The sequence below is a fragment of the Vulpes lagopus genome, chromosome 2 (assembly GCF_018345385.1).
Source record: "Vulpes lagopus strain Blue_001 chromosome 2, ASM1834538v1, whole genome shotgun sequence".
Classification (NCBI taxonomy): domain Eukaryota; kingdom Metazoa; phylum Chordata; class Mammalia; order Carnivora; family Canidae; genus Vulpes; species Vulpes lagopus.
In genome coordinates this window covers 132,564,067-132,583,801 of record NC_054825.1, presented here as the reverse complement: position 1 = coordinate 132,583,801, position 19,735 = coordinate 132,564,067, and the positions used below count along the sequence as shown (strand labels likewise).

General features: G+C 40.4%; 1 protein-coding gene and 1 pseudogene across 8 annotated transcripts; both read right to left on the bottom strand.

The window, feature by feature from the left end:
• Positions 1 to 270: 270 nt before the first annotated feature.
• LOC121478269 lies at positions 271 to 3,704 on the bottom strand (annotated as a pseudogene).
• A 3,783-nt stretch (positions 3,705 to 7,487) lies between these two features.
• On the bottom strand, positions 7,488 to 19,660 carry HNRNPK (heterogeneous nuclear ribonucleoprotein K). 8 transcript variants are annotated; one of them, XM_041743151.1, is made up of 17 exons: positions 19,527 to 19,660; positions 17,461 to 17,537; positions 17,266 to 17,350; positions 16,776 to 16,873; positions 16,104 to 16,160; positions 14,616 to 14,659; positions 13,664 to 13,736; positions 13,065 to 13,136; positions 12,452 to 12,565; positions 11,992 to 12,120; positions 11,121 to 11,428; positions 10,935 to 10,989; positions 10,569 to 10,652; positions 10,291 to 10,306; positions 10,131 to 10,213; positions 9,574 to 9,743; positions 7,488 to 8,855 (listed from the first exon to the last, which is right to left on the bottom strand). In XM_041743151.1, exons 3-17 carry the CDS (start codon positions 17,321 to 17,323, stop codon positions 8,822 to 8,824), a joined length of 1,395 nt encoding a protein of 464 aa, XP_041599085.1. In that variant the 5' UTR covers positions 17,324 to 17,350; positions 17,461 to 17,537; positions 19,527 to 19,660; the 3' UTR covers positions 7,488 to 8,821. The 8 variants fall into 8 exon arrangements, with proteins under 8 accessions (XP_041599085.1, XP_041599084.1, XP_041599089.1 ...); XM_041743150.1 differs by lacking the exon at positions 19,527 to 19,660 and adding an exon at positions 19,162 to 19,295; XM_041743155.1 differs by lacking the exon at positions 19,527 to 19,660 and adding an exon at positions 19,162 to 19,295 and having other exon boundaries at positions 7,488 to 8,795.
• Between the last annotated feature and the right edge of the window lie 75 nt (positions 19,661 to 19,735).

The following is a 19,735-nucleotide window of genomic DNA, read 5'->3' as shown; positions in this document are numbered from 1 at the left end:
GGGCATGGAGCCTAATTAAGATTCTTTCTCTGCCTCTCCCTGCCTGCTCTCTCTTAAAATATTAAAAATCTTAAAAAAAAAAAAAGAATTAAAGTGCCTGTTAAGTTCCACCAGCTTTGCAAAGATATGAATGTTTTGCTGTTCTTCAAAAAAATGATAATCTATAATAAAATGTTCAAGAAAAATACCATGTTTATTGTTTTTGTAGCCATTCCCAAGTTACTTTAAATTTTGTACATTATTCAAGGGCAGAGTATATATTAGTTGTGTTCATAGCTCATGCATCTCCAAAGAATGTTTCATGAATGCTGCCAGATTCTAAACATCTTCTATCCTGTCAGCATTATACAGAGAGGCCAGATGACTCCCACAGACCCACTCACTTTCAAGGAGATCATATTGAGTTCAAGAGTTTAATAAGCAACCTTTTTTTCTAAAGCATCGTCCCCTTTGGCATTGCCAATGCAGAATGAAATATTTAACTTGCTTCTATTCTGGGATCCACTGGATATACATGGAATCCTTAAGAATTATCAATACTATAATAAATCATTTGTGCTTCTCCAATGGCTGTTCTTAATCTACATCAGGACCAAGCCCATGTCACAGATGCTGAAACTCAGAGGTGTGTCATATGAGGAGTGGTTTGGAGCCTGTACTTTGTATTCCAGGACCAAGGAATACTCTGAAGGCAAACCCCAGGAGGTCATCCCCAGTGATCACCAATGTGGTCCCTGCAGAGCCAGCATTCTTCTGAGCACCAGCAAAAATCACACCAAACTAGGAAACATCCATTGGGTTGGATAGGAAGCTTGAGGGCAGGCAGCAAACCACCACTGGTCTCTTGACGTCAGAGATAAAGGCAGACTCCACTTTATGCATGGTCTTGTCAGTGCAGAATGCATAGAGGAGGTATCTGGGCTGAGGTTCCAAGGGCTTGGACTGGAATTCTTGCATAACTCTCAAGTTTAGGGTAGACAATATTCACTTCCCAAAGTTCTAGGCTTCTGCTGCCTCAGCTAACTAAGCTCCTGTCATCTTGTATGTAGCATACCTTCTTGCTTTCAGGCCAATCAGGTTTAAGAGGACCAGCAGGGAATTGGCCTTGACATACCTCTCTGCACAAAAATCACCTTGTGGTTGCCTGGAACAGCTGACAATTTCTGCACAAGATTCTCTGTGTTAATAATTTTAGTAAAAGCTGGCAGTCTGGGGATCCCGGGATGGCACAGCAGCTTAGTGCCTGCCTTTGGCCCGGTCATGATCCTGGAGTCTGAGGATCGATCCCACGTCAGGCTCCCTGCATGGAGCCTGCTTCTGCCTCTCTCTCTCTCTCTCTCTCTCTCTCTGTGTCTCTCATGAATAAATAAATAATTAAAAAAAAAAAAAAGCTGGCAGCCTGTGGCTCATTTCTAGAATACTAGTGCCAACTTGTATTGTAGTCAAATACTTCTTATTCTATCTCTAAAAACATGGAATGTTTTGTTTTTTTATTTCTTTTTTAAAAGATTTTATTTATTCATTATATATATATATATATATATATATATATATATATATATATATATATATATAGAGAGAGAGAGAGAGAGAGAGAGAGAGAAGCAGAGACACAGGCAGAAGGAGAAGCAGGATCCATGCAGGGAGCCCGACATGGGACTCGATCCCGGGACTCCAGGATCATGCCCTGGGCTGAAGGCAGGCGCTAAACCTCTGAGCCACCCAGGGATCCCTTATTTTTTTATTTCTTTTAATATTTTATTTATTTATTCATGAGAGACACAGAAAGAAAGAGAGAGACAGAGACACAGGCAGAGGGAGAAGCAGGCTCCATGCAGGGAGCCCAATGGGGGACTCCATCCTAGGTCTCCAGGATGACGCCCTTGGCTGAAGGTGGCGCTAAACACTGAGCCACCCGGGCTGCCCATGGAATGTTTTTAGACAGGTTGGCAGCCAGAGCAGAACTGACCGCCTGCCTGGGACAGTCCACTGGGCGTCCGAGGTGGGCAGGGCTTGTGGGCTGGAGGGAACTGATCACTCTGAGCATGACTCTCTCCTTGCTCTAACTCCTTCGGTCAGTTTTCCCCTCCAGAACTGACTCCTCATTCATTCCAAATTGCATCATCCGGCCCCTTTGGTAGCTGCTCCAGAAGTCAGTTCTCTCCTCTGTGTGGTGTGGCATTTTATTCAAGTCTGAAAGTGGAGGCAAAAGCCAGAAACTTGAAGCATGTTGCTGGTTGCCTAGGATAATCAGGGGCAGCCTTCAGATAGGGCATGGCAGTCCCCCAGAAAATGACTGATTTTATGCCCCAGATGGCATAACGGTGAAGGCCCAAGTGACATTGGTTGGCAGCAATTGCAGCTGAGGTGGAGCACGTAGTTGCCACCTATACTTTTTGTTGTCCTCCCTGAAATTAGCAATGCTGCCTGTACAAGATAAGCTTCTTTGATGGAAGGGTTGCATGTGACAGCAACTGACTGGCTTATTAATTTAATCAAGAACAACTTTTTGAAAAGGAGAAAGCTCTCTGGATAGAAGAAGGGAAGGCTGGGAACCAGACTTAGAAATTGGGAAGTTCTAGAAACTGCCCAAAGGTTTCTTCTACTAGTGCTGCTGATAAAAGATCATTGTAACTTGCCTGCAATCATTCTGCTCAGGATTCAAATTCCCAGGACAAATTCCCAGATTGGGCAAGCCAAGGGCAGATGCCTACTCTCTTGGTGTGATAAGGACTTTTCAAGGACCGGGCTTTCTATCTTGTCAAGTCTACATACAGCTGTGAGAGAAAACTCCAAAGCAAAGCCAAGTACTATTACAAAGGGCAAAGTGAAAGCTGCATTAACAAAAGGTCCATTATAATTCACCCCATTACTATTTTGTTCATATACTATACTTTAAAAAAATACTGCCTGACAGAATGCAGTTATTCTCCATAAAATGAAAAATTCTCACCCCTTCCTCAGGAGATAACTTTACGTCTCATTACTTACTGCATCAAAATCTAAGTCAGGGATGTCTGGATGATGTAGATTTCTGCTCTAGCTGCAGCTCAATTGTCTTAGGTCTTGTCCCTAAAAGCAGAGCCCTAGCCAGGGATTCTTGTTCAAGTAATCCACTAGAGGAATGCTCTCAGGTGAAAGGAAGCCAGGGAAGCAGGAAAGGCAGGCAGTGAATCAAGCCATGATTTTGTCACAACTGGAGATGTTTCAGATGGATCCCAGAGTTCTGGAATCTGAACTGTACACAGAATTGGTGACAATTTGAAACACAGGTATGAATAAATGATCTACATAAAGAGCCACCTGATCTACCAAGTGAAGGCCCCAACCCAACTGGGGCCACCTCCACTTAGAACTTACGATTTGATTATATATATCTCACCTTTCTTGCTTTTATGGGGACTTCCAGAGCTCTCAAATACCCATATGCTCCTTCTCATATGCTCCCATTTTCAGAGATGGCGAAAAACACACATAAATATGCCAAGTTAAATGCAAGTTTGTCTTTTCCAGTTTTGAGTGGTCTAATATTAGGGAAATAATTATTGTTAAAGGTCAGACCCCCTTATAAGGGCTGTTTTTTCTAAGTGGTCTTTCTTTCACTACCACCTTTCCAAGACCAAGGAGGTTACTGCACTGCAGGGCTATCTACCTTACAGCCTCTGGCATGCAGTAACCTTCCCCTTCCCCTTCCCCTTCCCCATGGTGACTCCAAGGCAAGCCCATTAGTACTCCTACTCAACTGGTGTCGCTTTTTTTTGTTTGTTTTTAAGATTTTATTTACTCATGACAGACACACAGAGAGAGAGGCAGAGACACAGGCAGAGGGACAGGCTCCATGCAGGGAGTCCGACGTGGGACTCAATCGCCAGGTCTCCAGGATCATACCCCAGGCTGAAGGCGGCGCCAAACCACTGGGCTATCAGGGCTGCCCAACTGGTGTCGCTCTTATGCCAAATGGAATTCAAAGGAAATCCTGTGGAGCAAGCATGTGTGTGTGCCATGTGTAAAAACCTCAGGTCTCTGCACCAAAACACGATACAATTTCTGCCATGCTTTACTAGACCATGTGGTCATAGGGATACTTTGCACAGGGTTCCAAATAGAAGTGAGGCTTAAGCCTTCTCTGCTTTTAGCTTCCTGTTTAACCTACCTGGAGTCCCTGCTCTCACTAATCCTGTACTTGTCCAGCCTCAAGATCCCTAGGGAGGTCTCTTGAGGGACCTCACTGGCACCTTCTCTTCTCTGCTGTTCCTAATCTCTTTACTATCAAGATAACTTCTCCCCTTTTTGCTGATAAGCCAGCTGTCTTTATGTACCAACCCCCCTGTAATGCTGTGTCTGCTGACACACCATTTATTTCTCTCCCAAGTGTGGGGGTCACAGGTCTGAGTTTAGGGAAGCAGGGGGACAGGCACTGAGTGGGAGGACAGGTTCTGGACATATGAAGTCGCTAGGAAGGCTAAGGTTTGAGGTCACAGGATGGCTGGTGTATCCGTTAACCACAACCCTGTTGCTAGTGCCTGCTGCTCAGCTGACAACAGAACACAAGCCTATAAAAATTTGCATCTTAGGGGATCCCTGGGTGGCTCAGCAGTTTGGCGCCTGCCTTTGGCCCAGGGCGTGATCCTGGAGTCCCGGGATCGAGTCCCATGTCGGGGTCCTGGCATGGAGCCTGCTTCTCCCTCCTCCTGTGTCTCTGCCTCTTTCTCTAGGTCTATCACAAATAAATAATTTGCATCTTAGATTTCCAATATCCTCGACTCAGATCAGCTCCCCATTTTAAATATTGACAAATGTAAAATGCTTAATTTTCTACTATTCCTTTTCCCCTCAGGTCAGATTTCTTCCCTGACCATATGTGTTGAGGCTTGGTTTGGGCAAACGATGGCTACCTGTCTAGACAAGCTGTCTTTTTAAAAAATTTTCTGAGGAGCACCGGACTGAGAATTTTGGGTCAACAGGCAGTAATTCTCCTAGTTTACAATGTTTCAAACAGGCTTGTGGATGTGTATACATATATGTACACACAATTGGTTTCTGCTTTTCTAAACACATCTCACAACACTGGTTTTATTGTTACTGGATTGTTTCTCCACATGAACTATTCTTTTTTTTTTTTTTTTAATTTTTTTTTTTTAAATTTATTTAGGATAGTCATACAGAGAGAGAGAGGCAGAGACATAGGCAGAGGGAGAAGCAGGCTCCATGCACCGGGAGCCTGATGTGGGATTCGATCCCAGGTCTCCAGGATCGCGCCCTGGGCCAAAGGCAGGCGCCAAACCGCTGCGCCACCCAGGGATCCCCACATGAACTATTCCTAACCACTGTATCTTTAGGGCCTATCACTGTACCTGTATACCTGGGCACCTAAGAATGCCTGAGTTAAAGAAAACGTAGGGTAACATACTTGTATATCTTACTACACATTCCCATTATTTTATATTAGTCTTTATTAACTCAAGTTTGGGAGCCTTGGTAGATCGGTTGGTTGAGCACGCACCCCTGGATTTCAGCTCAGGTCATGACCTTGGCGTTGGGAGATCAAGCCCTGTGTGGGGCTCCTCACTCAGTGGAGCCTGCTTGTCCTACCCCTGCTCCTCTCCCCCACCCTGGCTCATGCATGCTCTCAAGTAAATAAAATCTTAAAAAAATGAACTTGAGTTTGTTAAATATGCAGATTCCTGGTACCTCCTTCTAGAGATTGTGATTCAGTGAAACTGAGATGTGGTCCGGATATTTTCATGTTTAACCAGCACCACTGATTTTAAAGGTGGTCCTAGAAATAGTTTGAGAAACACTGACTCCACGAAATAACAGTCCATTTCACCTCAAGCCTGCTAGCAATGGGCAAACCTTGGTAGTAAGTGGGAGATACAAAGTATACTTATGATATACATTTAGCCACGATCCAATCCTTTTCCAAAAAATTGATGGTATTAAACACAAAACCTCCAAACTTTATAAACATCTTCATTGGCCAAAAGAGAAAATGTAATGATTCTTTATCCAGTAGCAATCTTAAGCAAATCACCTTTGTTTTTAGAAAAATAATTCCATTTTAAGTACTAACACTGTGAAATAGACAAGATTTGAGAAAAATTACTGTATTCATTTTCTTGTCTCTGTATTCTAGAAGAATCAGTGATCAGATTTACGAGTAAACTACTAGATTATTCGATGAAATTACTTTTAAGTTTCATTTTTTTAAAGATTTGAGAGCAAGCACAAGTGAGCACGGATGGAAGGAGAATCTGAAGCAGCTTATGTGGAGTATGGAGCTTGACATGGTGTTCTTCTCATGACCCTGAGATCATAACCTGAGCCAAACCCTGGGGTTGGAGAATACTTAATAAGCTAAGCCAACTCAGGTGCCCCTAGTCTCATTTAAAAGGCAAACTTAAAATGTGAATTTGTTTTTAAAGTCATTCCTAAAAAAATTGGTGCAACCTGGTTTCCAACATGTCTGTTGACATTTTGGTAGTAACTTTATAAGCTCAAAATATTTTAGAAACTGCATTTAAATTTTTGAAGCTTCTATAGATCAGAATATGTTCTAGTTTCTTATAAAATTGGTTCAACGTTCCATTTTTTTTGGTTCCATTTTAATTTAGTGAATTACTTTTCAGTACCAGATAGTCTCCAATCTTTTTAATTTTTGGTAGTTTATGCTCAAGGTCTGAATTTGTTAGAGAAGGCAAAAATGAAAACCCTTCCAGTTAATAATCCATGTACTTCGAGGACTAACTTTTGAGTGATCAATGACTTGTAAAGCCAATGCTCTCTCCAGGGATGCTCTCTGCCAATTAAAATAATGGTTCAACTAAAACATTACTTTTCTCTAGGAGACTCATTTCAACAGGAGTAGGCTATCCTACCCTAAAACCACCCCAACTCACCCATACAAAATACCCAAGGGGGTGTGTGTGTGCTTAAGTAACATTCATGGGGCAAGGAGAATGTCATTCTCCTTTTGGGAAATTATACTAGTAGCATTCAGTTTAAAGTGCTGTTGTGACACATTTATTTCACTTATCAAGAAAACACTCAATTCCTCTCTCTAAACTTTCACTGAAATTCTGCTTTTAGAGGTTTGCATGCATATGCTACTTAAATATATTCCAGGAAAACTACCTACTTCATCTTCTATTATATGCAAATCTTTTCTCCTAAACTTACAAAAAAAAAAGATCTACATATTTTCCATACAATTGGAACTTATGAGCCAGGAACCATACTGTGCAGTTGTTGCATTTATCTGTAATTCTTTTCAAGGATTAAAATAGACTAGAGCTATCTTAAAAATTAAAAAACCCAAAATTTCTCAGATAATGTGAGAATATTACTTATTAAAAAATTGGATAATGACTGTGTTCATCATGCTAAACTCCTTACTCTAACAAAGAAATTAAGGATTGGGATTTTATATTTACCACCCCTACCAGATTTCACTTATAAATTCTAGAAACACACTTCACACGAAAAAATACAATTTGAGATTACTGTATTTCCTTACAAGAGGAACGTTTGAACAAATTTTACAGGTAGTCAATCAACCCTTGTTCAAATTGGGCACACATCAAATCTAGCATTATGGGAGTTTTATTTATTTGGAAGTGAACTTTTAACTATCAATACAAATGCCAAAATACTACACAAAACATCCACAGGAACTTTTTTCATCGTTTTTTTGAATTTTTCACAAACATTTCCTACATAATCCAACATACAACAGAGAAATGGTACATCTTTTTCCTTCAATTTGCATACAATGGAAAAACAAGAATATATATATATTTTACAAAGTTTAACTAAGACACTAGCAGGCTGACAGTTTGTCTATAAGTGAGAAATTATCTAATAAAAAATAATAAGGATTTATTTAGCATCAGTCACTTCCATAACCAAGTATTATTCTGATTAATAAAACTTACTGCCATTAGACTTGTGGCATATACTTATACTATTACTCAATTTGTAGTATTGCTCCCCACCCTTGGTTCTCCTTCACAATTACTAACATAGAAAACTGTTGCAGAGTAGGGGCAAGCATTTGCAAACCAAAAAAAAATCCCCAGCTTATTATAAGCGTAGATGTGTATGACGGAATTTCTTCCCAAACAATGGACTTTCAAATCATTAATAAATCACCAGAATGGAATTTGCCAAGATATTATGCCTATGTCCAAGAAGAGATGCATTTATTTATATCCAACAGAGGAGCTGAAAATCAAACTTAGTGTTTAGTTTGGGGTGGGTTGGGGAAATCCAGCCATTTGAAAAATGACTGTCTTAAAAAAAAATGACCACCAAAAATAGGTTCACTAAATTTATTTTAAAAATCATAAAACGTTTCTTACAAAAGAGCATTACATTCTGCACACTGCTCTGAATAGATGCCAGGGACATATGGACTATTGTTACTTTTCCTCCCTGTCCCACCCCCCCCCAAATGTTACAGTGACCACAAAGCAAAGTGTTCACAATAATTACATGGGGGGAATTTTTCTTTTAAACCACCAACAATGAACAAAAATTAAAATTCACTCACTCTGCTGCTGTTTCAAAATTTCAATGTTAGTTTTTGCACGCCCTTCCCCCCCCCACCCTGTTTGTAAGGAACTAAAACATTACATCTGGTGAACAGCAAAGATTTCACTACACCTCAAATGCAGAACACCTATGAAGCAGAGGAATGTTGGCTTTTTAAACAGAAGCAGATAAAAAAAAAAAGATGCAGGACTCCTTCAGTTCTTCACTAGTCTTAGAAAAACTTTCCAGAATACTGCTTCACACTATAAAAAAGAAAAAATATCTTGCATTAGAATCCTTCAACATCTGCATACTGCTTCACACTATAAAAGAAAAGAAAAAAAAGTACGAATTAGAATTTTTGTTCGTAACATCTTAATCAACATTAAGACAATTTCAATGCTAAATTAAAATGATAAACATGTCCATTACAATTAGAAATAAGAATTAAAAACATTAGCAATTATAAAATTAGAGCAATGTAAACTTCAAGAAAAATGAGTAGTAAATCAGACATTAGTAGAGCAGAATTAGGAAAATGAAATTAAAAGTTGTTAATATTTGGTAGAAAAGACGAAGAAATGCCAGTAAGGTGTGAAATGCTGCATTTTACAGCACCAATCATTTGTCCTGTAGAGGCATGGCCTGTGCCATATGGCAGACTGTGATTTGTTGTCGATTTAGTTATCTAAAAACAACAAAATCACTAGTCTTCCACACAGAACTAGACCAACATCCACTGAATCTTCTATATTTTCTACAGGCTCTGTATAATTTATAACAAGTGGTTTTGGCAGCAGTTTTCACCAGAGAAATGAGAAGTTTGCTTGGTTAAGGCTTCTTCCAGCAAGATTAGTATTGAATGTCTTCGTTTTTAGTAAGAAAGCAGAAGAAAATTAAAGCAAAGCTATTAGAATGTTTAGAAGTTAGGTCCCCAAAAGGTTGAGACACCATGGCTTCTAAAAGAAAAACCAATTGAGAAGAAAAGCTTTTTAAAGTTTTAGTATGGGTATGCTAACATAAAGCTAAACTCAAACTGACCTGTTCTGCAGCAAATACTGTGCATTCTGTATCTGGTCCTGTGTTCCTGTAATGGTAATGATCCGATCTTCAGACCCTTCTAGAGGTTCATCAATTTTGATCGAAGCTCCTGACTCATGACGGATTTGCTTAATCCGCTGACCACCTTTGCCAATAATAGATCCAGCCAACTGAAAAGATTTTAAAAACAAGTGTTTATGACATACTTTAAAAATAACTGTATTACTGGTATTTTCAATGAGCATCAGGAGTATTGACATTGCAATTCATTCTAGGATTATTTAAAAAACCTCACCAGTCAAATTTTGAATTCTAATGTATTTACAGTGCACATCAGCATTTCCTTTAACAAAAAAAGGGGCTCAGACCCTCTGCTTTTAAAAATAGTACAAGACTCAAACCAGAGAAAGACATCTCACTGAAGTCCATAAACAATTTTAATCCTAGGATACAACAGCTTTATTAAAACCTTTTATTAAAAACTAAGAAATGTAAAGAAGATTTATTAAATGTTCCTTGTAACATTACAAGAACATAAAAATTGAACGAATACTTACATCTTTGGGAATAGTTACTTGTGTAGTAATAATAGGTCCACCAAGATCACCATATGAGCCACGACCCCCTGCATAGGAATAATCTGATTTAAATAATGAGCATGAAGTTCATTTAGAAAGCATGAAATAATGTTTTGATTTTATAAAGGAAAAGACTTACCATATCCGGAGCCACCCTAAAAATGGAAAGAAAAAATAAAAAATTACTTTGCCTTCAAAACCATTCTTCAGGTTAATATTCCCAAAATCTTAGTTTAGGAAACTAAAGTCCTCCCATATTCTCCCTAGTATGTTTCAGAAGACAATCCTTGGGGAAGGAAACCCTTCAGGTACATAGCATAGAAACAAAACGTTGTATGAGGGGAACTAAAACATGGACAAGTAGGCAAGCATTTAAAATTATTACTGATGTGAATACAAACACCCATGATACTCAACCTGTGGTTCATAAGCCATCTGCCATTCTGATGGGCTCCATGTATCTATTGCAGAGTCCCAAGTTTCATCAGCACTGAAACCAACCTGTGTCAGAGACAGAACTATTAACATAATCTATACTATGTTTCAGCTACAGAGCTACCACTTTCATATGCCCAACTTCTATTTCACATCACTAAACATGTATTGTTGGCAACAAATCACATATTCTCAGAAACAAAAATGGCTCAATAAAGTTCCAATAAACAACTGAAATGATTTAACTAGTCATTTAAGAAATCTATATGTAAGTCAAGCTTTCCAAAATTAACCATCTTCAACAAGATGTCAACTACATGATTTAAAAAAAAAAAAGTTCTTACTTACCATGCCATCGTAGCGGTCTCCAGGTCTTCCTCTTCTGTCATAGGCCATGAGATCCCTGCGAACACATAGCAATTGTTGTAATCTCAGCTTATTTACATGTCACACATACCAAACAAACATCTACCGTATCTACCCATAAAGTGAAACGTCTTATAGATTAAGAATGTGTGGATGGAAGAAACTTACCCTCCTCTAGGTGGTGGTGGAGGAGGAAGAGGAAGATTCCGAGCTCTACTACCACCCCGGCCACCTCTTCCAGGAGGTGGAGGAGGAGGTCCTCGGCGAGGGCTCATATCGTCATAATCTCTTCTGGATGGAGGCATAGGACGCCCACCCCGACCAGGAGGCATTCTGTCAAAACCACCTCTCCCCCGCATGGGAAATCCCACAGGGCGTCCACGGCGGTCATCAAACATCATTGTAAAGCCACCATAATCGTAGGTTTCATCATAAAAATTGGGATCATAAGGCTGTGCACGTCCTTTGATGGGAGACTAAAACAAAAATATAGCAATGTTACAGATCGAAGGAAAAGAGCCTTGTTTCATATCGCATGTCAACAAGCTGAACATTTCAAATCCTTTATTTTTCCTGAGAGGTATTGGTGGCAGGGAAAGGAATGCAGGCAAAAGTTAATAGTAGGAAGGAAAGGATTTTTTAAAAAAGCAGTATTTTTGGTGTGTTTTAGCTGCCTGCTTTTCTCACTCCATCTCAAGAAGAGACAACCCCATTCACACATTCCAAAAAGGGGTCTGTAAAGAACAAAGTAACCATCTCAAAGGCTGAGGGGACCAACATGTTATCTAAGCCTGTAATTCACACTAAAGCATATCAGTCTGGAAGCTGTGCAATGTAGTACTATAGAGAACTATAGAAGCTTCATTTGAAGGACCAAAGATATTAAAATTCTCACCAATCATCAAAAGACCCTCTCTCAAAGAATTTTTAAATGAGTAAGGACAAATAACTATTTGCCTCAACATTGTGCAAACAGCTTAGAATAAAATAAAACATTAGTTACATGAAATTAAATGTAAATAAAATATTCCGAAGATACCTCTGATATAAGATCAAGGATGATCTTGATGCACTCTACCACCCTATCAGGTTTTCCTCCAATAAGAACAACTCTGTCAGTGGAATGAGGACAGCATTCCTGGAAAAGCTTGATTGTTGTCTGTGTGTTCTAAGTTTACAAAAAAACAAGAAATATTAGTTAATCAGAAGAAAAAAAAGATTTCCTGGGTTCAGATAAATTTACCTTCACAATCAGGGACCCCCCCCCAATATAAAAACCCTGTTAGTAACTCTAGGACTTTGCCATGGTATTGGCAGAAGAACTTGCCCCAGCATGTCCAGGCCTTTGTTATTATTTTAAAAGCAAATTAGATAAAAACAGAAGTGATGGGGAATTTTGAGGAAACTCCAAAGGGGGGACGAGAAGCCTACTGACCCAGCTCTATACAAAGTACTATTCTCTAGTACGGCAGGAAAACAAAATAAAACACTGCTTTTACCTCTCGAAGTTCTTTGATTTTAGCACCTTTGACCCCAATAATTCCTCCTGCCAGACTCTGATGAATCAACAGTCTCAACTCGCAGTCAAAGTCACTTCCTTTATAGTGTTGGTACTGCAGAGGGAGAGTTATAAAATTTTAGTCCCGAATTAAGGAATACTCAAAAATACACACTTATCTGCTATAAGCATGACAATATACTGTTGCAGTGAGCAACCTGAATTTATATTTCAATAACTTTACCAGTTATGTGCTTATTATCCTCAATAGCCAGGCCCAAAAAGGACATTCTGCACCACCTTAAAAAACTATTTTATTTTCAGGTCCTGCAACACCATACCCACACTGCAGCCATTTAGCATGTCGCTGTTACCACAAAATTATTATCAACATTCAAATAACACCATAATAAAAATGACTGCAAAGCACTTTGCAAATGTAGTTAATTCCCACTGCAGCATGGAGCAGGGTCAACAGTGAGTTGTAAGACCATTCATTTATCATGTTTTTAAGCCTTTTTCTAGAGATGGGAAAGTACACTATGTTAAAAATAAAATTGATCCTATGGGCCAGGCTCCATACTTCAGTGGGGTTCAATGGCACTATGACATACATTTAAGCATTCCACAGCATCAGATTCGAGCGGGAGCTGGCTGGTTGCAGTGGGTGATGGCAACTGCAGGCCCTGAAAGTAGAAAAATAAGAGTAATAGGTTAAGTGTCTAGTGTGATCAGGCTATTGTCGCATATATTGGTAAAGCTACTACAACACATTTCGTTATCTATACCATTACATGAGAAATTGCTTATCTACTCATAAGAATCAACATGTAATTTTTCTATATATCCAGCAAATACTGTAATAGAATTAAAACCCATAACTAGATCAAACACAGTCCTTTCCGACAGTCCACAATCAGTATTTTAATTTAAAAAACATCTCTGTAACTACAGCCCATTAAATACGTACTACACTCATGTGCAAGACACAAGTAGTTTATATTTACTCTGGAGTGGCCAGACTACATTAAAAAATTTTTTTCAGATCACATTTTAAAACAAGCTACAGAATAGTAATCCTGCACATTATATAAAATACTGCTGCTACAAACTGTTACAGACACTGACTCTCCACCTCCCCCCCATTAAGCCCCAATAAAACATTTAAAAAGCCCCCAATTGCCAAATACATTAAAAAAAATATAGCACCTACCTCTTCCAAGGTAGGGATGATTTTCTTCAGAATTTCTCCAATTGTCTCAATATCAGCACTGATACTCAATATGCTGTCAAACATCACAAATACCAGATAGTACAAAAAAGGTGAAAAAGAAAAATGAGTTTTGTGTTCATCACCAGTACTCATACAAACTTTTACAGAGAAGTAACATACAATTATTTAATCTCCCCATTTAAAGTAGCCTATTTATAGATTTTTCACATGCATTTTGTTTTATGCCCAATACAGACATGATAACAATATTAGGAGACTTGCAGAGAGACAGAGAGAATGGGCTCTTGGAAGGGCTCAGATTAAGTGGGCAATAAATTGACCAGAACTGAAGCAGAGTCGAATATTTATGTTCCCCGCCACCACTAAGTTAATTAAGGATACCCTCGCTGTTAACATTGGTAAAACTGGCACACCTTCTCTTAGGCAAAAGTGGGGGAATATGCAAGTGGTGAACATTATATTTGGAGTAAGGTTATGGATACCAGTTAGAAATTAGATCACTAATGGGCTCTGCAAGAAAACAAATACAAATGCAAGACAAAACAAAGACAACACAAATGAGAAGTGAAGGAAAGTGAACCAGAGTTAGCATTTCATCAGAAAAAATTATGAACAGGCAATGTTGGGAAGCAAGGTGGGCCACAAAGACAGAGCGAGAGACTACTTTGGTAACAATTTGATTTACAATGCAGCAAATATGCAACACTTGAAGCTGTGCTCCTTCCATCGAAATAAAATTAGTGGATCGTTTGGGTGGGCAACTCACGGTAAAAGTTCAGTGACAAAAAGACTTAATGGGGAAAATAAGACAGAAACTTGAAAAACAATACACCGTCTAAAGGGGATACTATTTAATTATATAAAAGGCAGGTAATAAAATACATTTCTCTCTTTCTAATCAGGCAGTGAGGCATAAACTGTTGGGACATACCGCTCGGGGCCACTGCTGTCTGGGACTGAAACACTGGCATTGTACTGCATTGGTCATTGGCGTTCGTGGATGTTGGCATTGGGCATGGGCATTCAATCAGAAGTTGTCAAGTATGGTACCCGTTTGGCAACGAGCACATTTTTGGGCATAGCCAACCAGGGTTTTCACATGGGCGTTCAGGGGCGGATGGGCCAACGTCATGGTGGGCAACGCAGGGGTAAGTCGATCCAGTACATGGGCAACGGAGATATATGGCCAAAAAAACAAGGAGAGGGAAAAGGGGGAAAAGCAATAAATTTTAATTTAATACAAACTATACTCATACTCTCAATTAATGAAACAAGCTTAAGTTGTTCTGAAGACTAACACAATAATGGACTTCTCTATATCTGACTGTGGCTTAACATTTAAGGACCTTAAATGATGGTACTATTTTTTTTTTTTAAACAAACGATGTTTCAGTAGCAGGCTGGCTCATGAGGGTAGACACAAAACCTGTCATGACTCAGTTTACTGAAATTCTTGAGGAAATGGGGAAATTAATAACCCAGATAATTATATAGAACATCTGGATTAAGAGGAGAGAGGTTTATAAAAGACAAAACAAAAATTCCCACACCACCAAAAACCCTAACTCTTAAAAAAAGACCAGTTTGGTTTCCTGGAGGTTTAAAACGCATTCCTAGATCCTAGCAGGCAAGTCAAAATTTAAACAAAATTTCAAGTTCAGTTTACAAGAGGAACATACAAAGATCTGCGACCAAGAGAGAAATGAAATACTATCAAATAAGTATTCAACACAAAGTTATTATTTGCCTCAACTTTAGCAAGGAAACATTAAAGGAGTGTGTACACTATGAGAAAAAATTTAGGAATTTTGGTGTAGCCAAGTCCTAGATAAATGCTCACTTCTGGTGATACCAACATTTAATGTGTCTAATCACAAGAGTCAACCCACTATATAATATGAAGACTCAAATCACTGGCATTGACAAATGGTTTCCCAATTTTAAGAATAAGTTGTCTATTCTTTACCCATATTTAAATCATGCAACCTCAACATTAATATCTGTGCTCCATGTGCAAGCTGTTAAACAGATGGACGATTAAAAAAGGAAATAAAAGTTTCTGAGTTTAATCAGCCACCTGCAATGGTTCTGATATAGTATAATTGATTCACACACGGTAAATGGTGCAATTAAGGGTCTTTACACTGTCATTATTTCTAATTAAAATGTTATCTTGAAGTGAGTAATTTGGTGGAAAGTTATTAGAAAGTGAAGAGGTTTAATACAGACCCTCCCCTTCCCAAACTCATCTGGGCTTTGTTAAATCAGGAATGGCAAACCTTGAAATCATCTATGTAATCAATTATTACAAATGGCTTGTAACTAGACTATTAAATGATTTCTATGATGCAAATCTTTAAATTTCTACACACATAAACTGAAGCTGCTTGTGTAGTAGTTTAAACTCTTTAATACTTACGTCTGTACGGAGAGCCTTAATATTCTTGCCTCCTTTTCCAATCACTGCCCCAGCATTCTGGAGAAGATAAAAAGACAAAAAAGCTTACTTTTCCCTTTCCTTAGGTTAATATGCCTTTCTATGCTCTTAAACTGCAGCAAAAAACAAAACCCCTCTAACCTCCCTTTCTGGGTGACAACTGAAAATCTATTTGGAGGTAATCAAAATCAAAACCATCATGTAAAAAAAGAAAAAAGAGTCTATGTACTTTGGGGACCAAACAACCAAGACAGCTTTGGATTTTTCAGCATGCAAAAATTACATGGAGCATAAAAGTTAAGTATTGATTAATTTTACGGTTTCCTTCTGACAAAAAAAATAACTTAAACGTATTAGGTACCCTCACACTGTTACCAACTATGTTTTCCCTACAATGCAATCAAGGTATAAACTTTAATCCATCAATGCCTTAAGCATCACCCTACTTCGACCTGTACAGACTCACTATATTAAGTGTTTTTAGCTATTATCAAAATAATGTGGCCTACAAATCTGTTTGGAAAAGGACACACTAATCTTTATATTCTTCAAACTGTAAGGTTTACACTGATTCCCAGTGAGCCAAACCGTAACTTATTTTAATTTCTACTTTAGGTAGAACCAACCTCAAATTTTTGAGAACAAAATTTATACCTTGCTCTGAAGCAAAATGCGTAGTTCAACCATCTCATCAGTGTTTCTAGATCTTTTAAAAGCTTGTTCCTCTTCCATATCTTCTGCAGGGCGTTTACCTACAAATTAGTTCAGATTTCAAAAAAGCACTAGTTACTATGAGAAAAAGCACCTTTATTTCAATTACATTTTAGTTTCAACCCATTGGTCAGAGAAAGCAGCTCCATTCTGTTTGGAGTTTTGCTAACTGAATCAAAGCACATTCCCTCCCAATAACACTTTCTAAACACAAAACAATGGGACAAAATACTTCAAAGGATTGATGGTTGTAAAATGCAAATAAATAGTATTTTTATCGTCTGTAAAGGTTACAGCCATTAATGCAAATGACACTCATGTCTACTTCATAAATAAGAATCAAGAAATAACTGAGTGGGATGTCAGACCAAACAGTTCTAAATAATGAAACAGAATGGAAAATACAAAAATTGTTAAAATTAAAATCTCTCACCAAATTCACCATTGGTTTCGGTGTTGGGGAAGGTTTCCTCTGGCTGTTCAGTTTCCATTTTCGTGTATCAAATGGACACACCAATCTGTTGAAAAATAAAGAGACTTGTACATTTGGTTTATTGCAAAGTAAGCTTTGTGTCTCACTGAATAATAATAAAAAAGGCAAAGAAATGACTCTGCTTCTAGAACGTACCAGGTATTATATATCCTTGCAGGGCAGAACTGAAGTGTTCTGGGCGGGACCAACTGACACCCTAGTGCTGCAGTAGCCTATAAAAACCAACATAAATCAGTTTTGCCTTTTGGTTGCTTTTTGGTTATTACTGAATACTAGTTAACAGCGATTTGAATACAAACTAAACAGCTCTTCCTAAAACTGGGTCTTATACTCTCAAATGATTGCCTTAAGACAAACCAAAAACCACAGAACCCTATCTCATTTTTTGTAAAAAGAAAACCAAATTTTTAGCCACTGGACAGTCTCACCACGGCAACTAATTGTTTACACAATACAGAGAAGACGAACTCTGGACGACGTAAGTCCCAAAGCCTTCAAGTTTGTCCCCAAAGGTGTACGTTTATAGATACAAAATCAGCTACGCTGGAATTTTAAATTGCGTGTGGCTTTGTATCTTCCCATTGGTGACTTGAAAGGCCAGTCTCTGAAATCTCTAACTTACAAGTATGAAGGCAAATTCAAGCTAGTATATCCCACAACCAGGTCAATGTACCGGAGAATTAAATCTTAAAACTTCATACAGGATCAAACCCCCCAACTGCTAGTATTACTCGATTATTCAAACAGCCGATAAAGCCCTAAAATGCTAATATTGTCACCGTAAGAATATTTTAAGTTAGGTTAAAAGTCTATAACCTAACAATCAGACCCTCTAGCGCGAGCGATTGGGCCGCCGACAACCTTTCGCCAGCCCTCAAGGGCTGGTCTCTGGTAGGAAGACGACAGCCTCAAGCTACATTTATGCCTCCCGATCTTCCAAACCGTTTGTCGATAAACCTCTCTTCCAACGACTAACTGAAACGCTACCCTCACCGCCATCATTTAACTGAATGTTCAGGCACGATGAAGATTTACATTAAGGAACTCCAAAGACAGCGGGCTCCATTCGTAAGGAAAACGTTGCCGCGGTTCACTGTTCAAGTCTTTTAGTTACCACTCCTCAAACCGCAAAAAAATAACGCTAAATACGGGCGCGACCAGCCGAACGCGAACGTGCCCCCGCTCCGCCGCCGCGCAGTACCGGAGATCCGCCACAGCCCAGGAACAGGAGTTCAAAGAGCCGAAGGCGAGAGCAGAAGCGCCGCGAAGCTCTTCACCCAGACCCGACAGGAAATGGCGGCCCGCGTAATGGCGACTACGTGCTACTAGGCGGAGCCGAGCGCGGACCCCCTCCCCCACCCACCACGCGGTCCCGAGATCTCATCCCCCGCACCCTCCCCCCACAGCGGGAGAGACAAAGCAACGGAGGCAGCCTCCACCATTCCATCTCCCCCACTCCAGCTCCAAGCCCGGGCCGGGAGGGCCTAGTGCGCTGGGGCCCACACAAAGAGAGCGGCGGCGTCCTCCACCGCCCTCGGGTCCCGCCCGCCGGCCACTTCGCCTTCCTACACAAGATGTCTAGTTCTGAAAACTACGAAACTACCGATCATCCTACAGACACATGCCTCACAAATCCTCGAAGCCTCTTAACACCACAGCTCGGACTGCGGATATACGCTCAGGGAAATGGCGGAGGTGGGGGGAGGGGAAACCGGGCAACGTTCCCTCTCAGAGAACCCGCCAACCATCAAGCAGCCCCCAAACGCCTCCCGCAAGCGGCAAACTTGGTCTCTGACCCTCGTCCCCGCGCGCCGTTCATCCAGCCCCGCTCCTCACCGCGCGAGGCCGCCGTCCCTGTGCCGCCGCGCCACCTCGCCGCCTCAGCCGGTCACAGCTAGACAGAGAGCGAGCGCAGGCCCCCGCCGCCTGCCCCCGCCTCCCCGCGCTCCCTACCCCGCCGCCGAGCCCAATTGGTTGCCCGGGGTTTAGCGGTGGCGCGAGGGCAAAGTGATTGGCCCAAGGCCGTGTCAATCAAAGCGCCGAAGGAGGCGACGCCACGCCTCGCGCCGGCGCCTCCCTTTAGGTTGTGAGGCCGCTACGGGCCCGAGGAAAGCCGGGCTTGAAAGAAGTCAACGCAGCCTTTGGGAAGGCCAAACCCATGCCTGAATCTATAATACCCTAGCGCCAAAAGCCCCAATTACCTATAGGCCGCAAAGAAGCGGGACGTAGGCGAGACGTCGAGGTTGCAGCAGCTGAGAAACAGAGGATAATGGCGTCCGCAGTGCTTTCGCCTGGAGCGCCCTCCTCCTTTCTCGTTCGCGCACTCACTAGTGGCAGAGGGGAGGGAGGAGGAAAGCCTCTCGCGAGAACTGAGGGCTATCTGGTTCACGCGCACTTGGGAGGGGGCTGA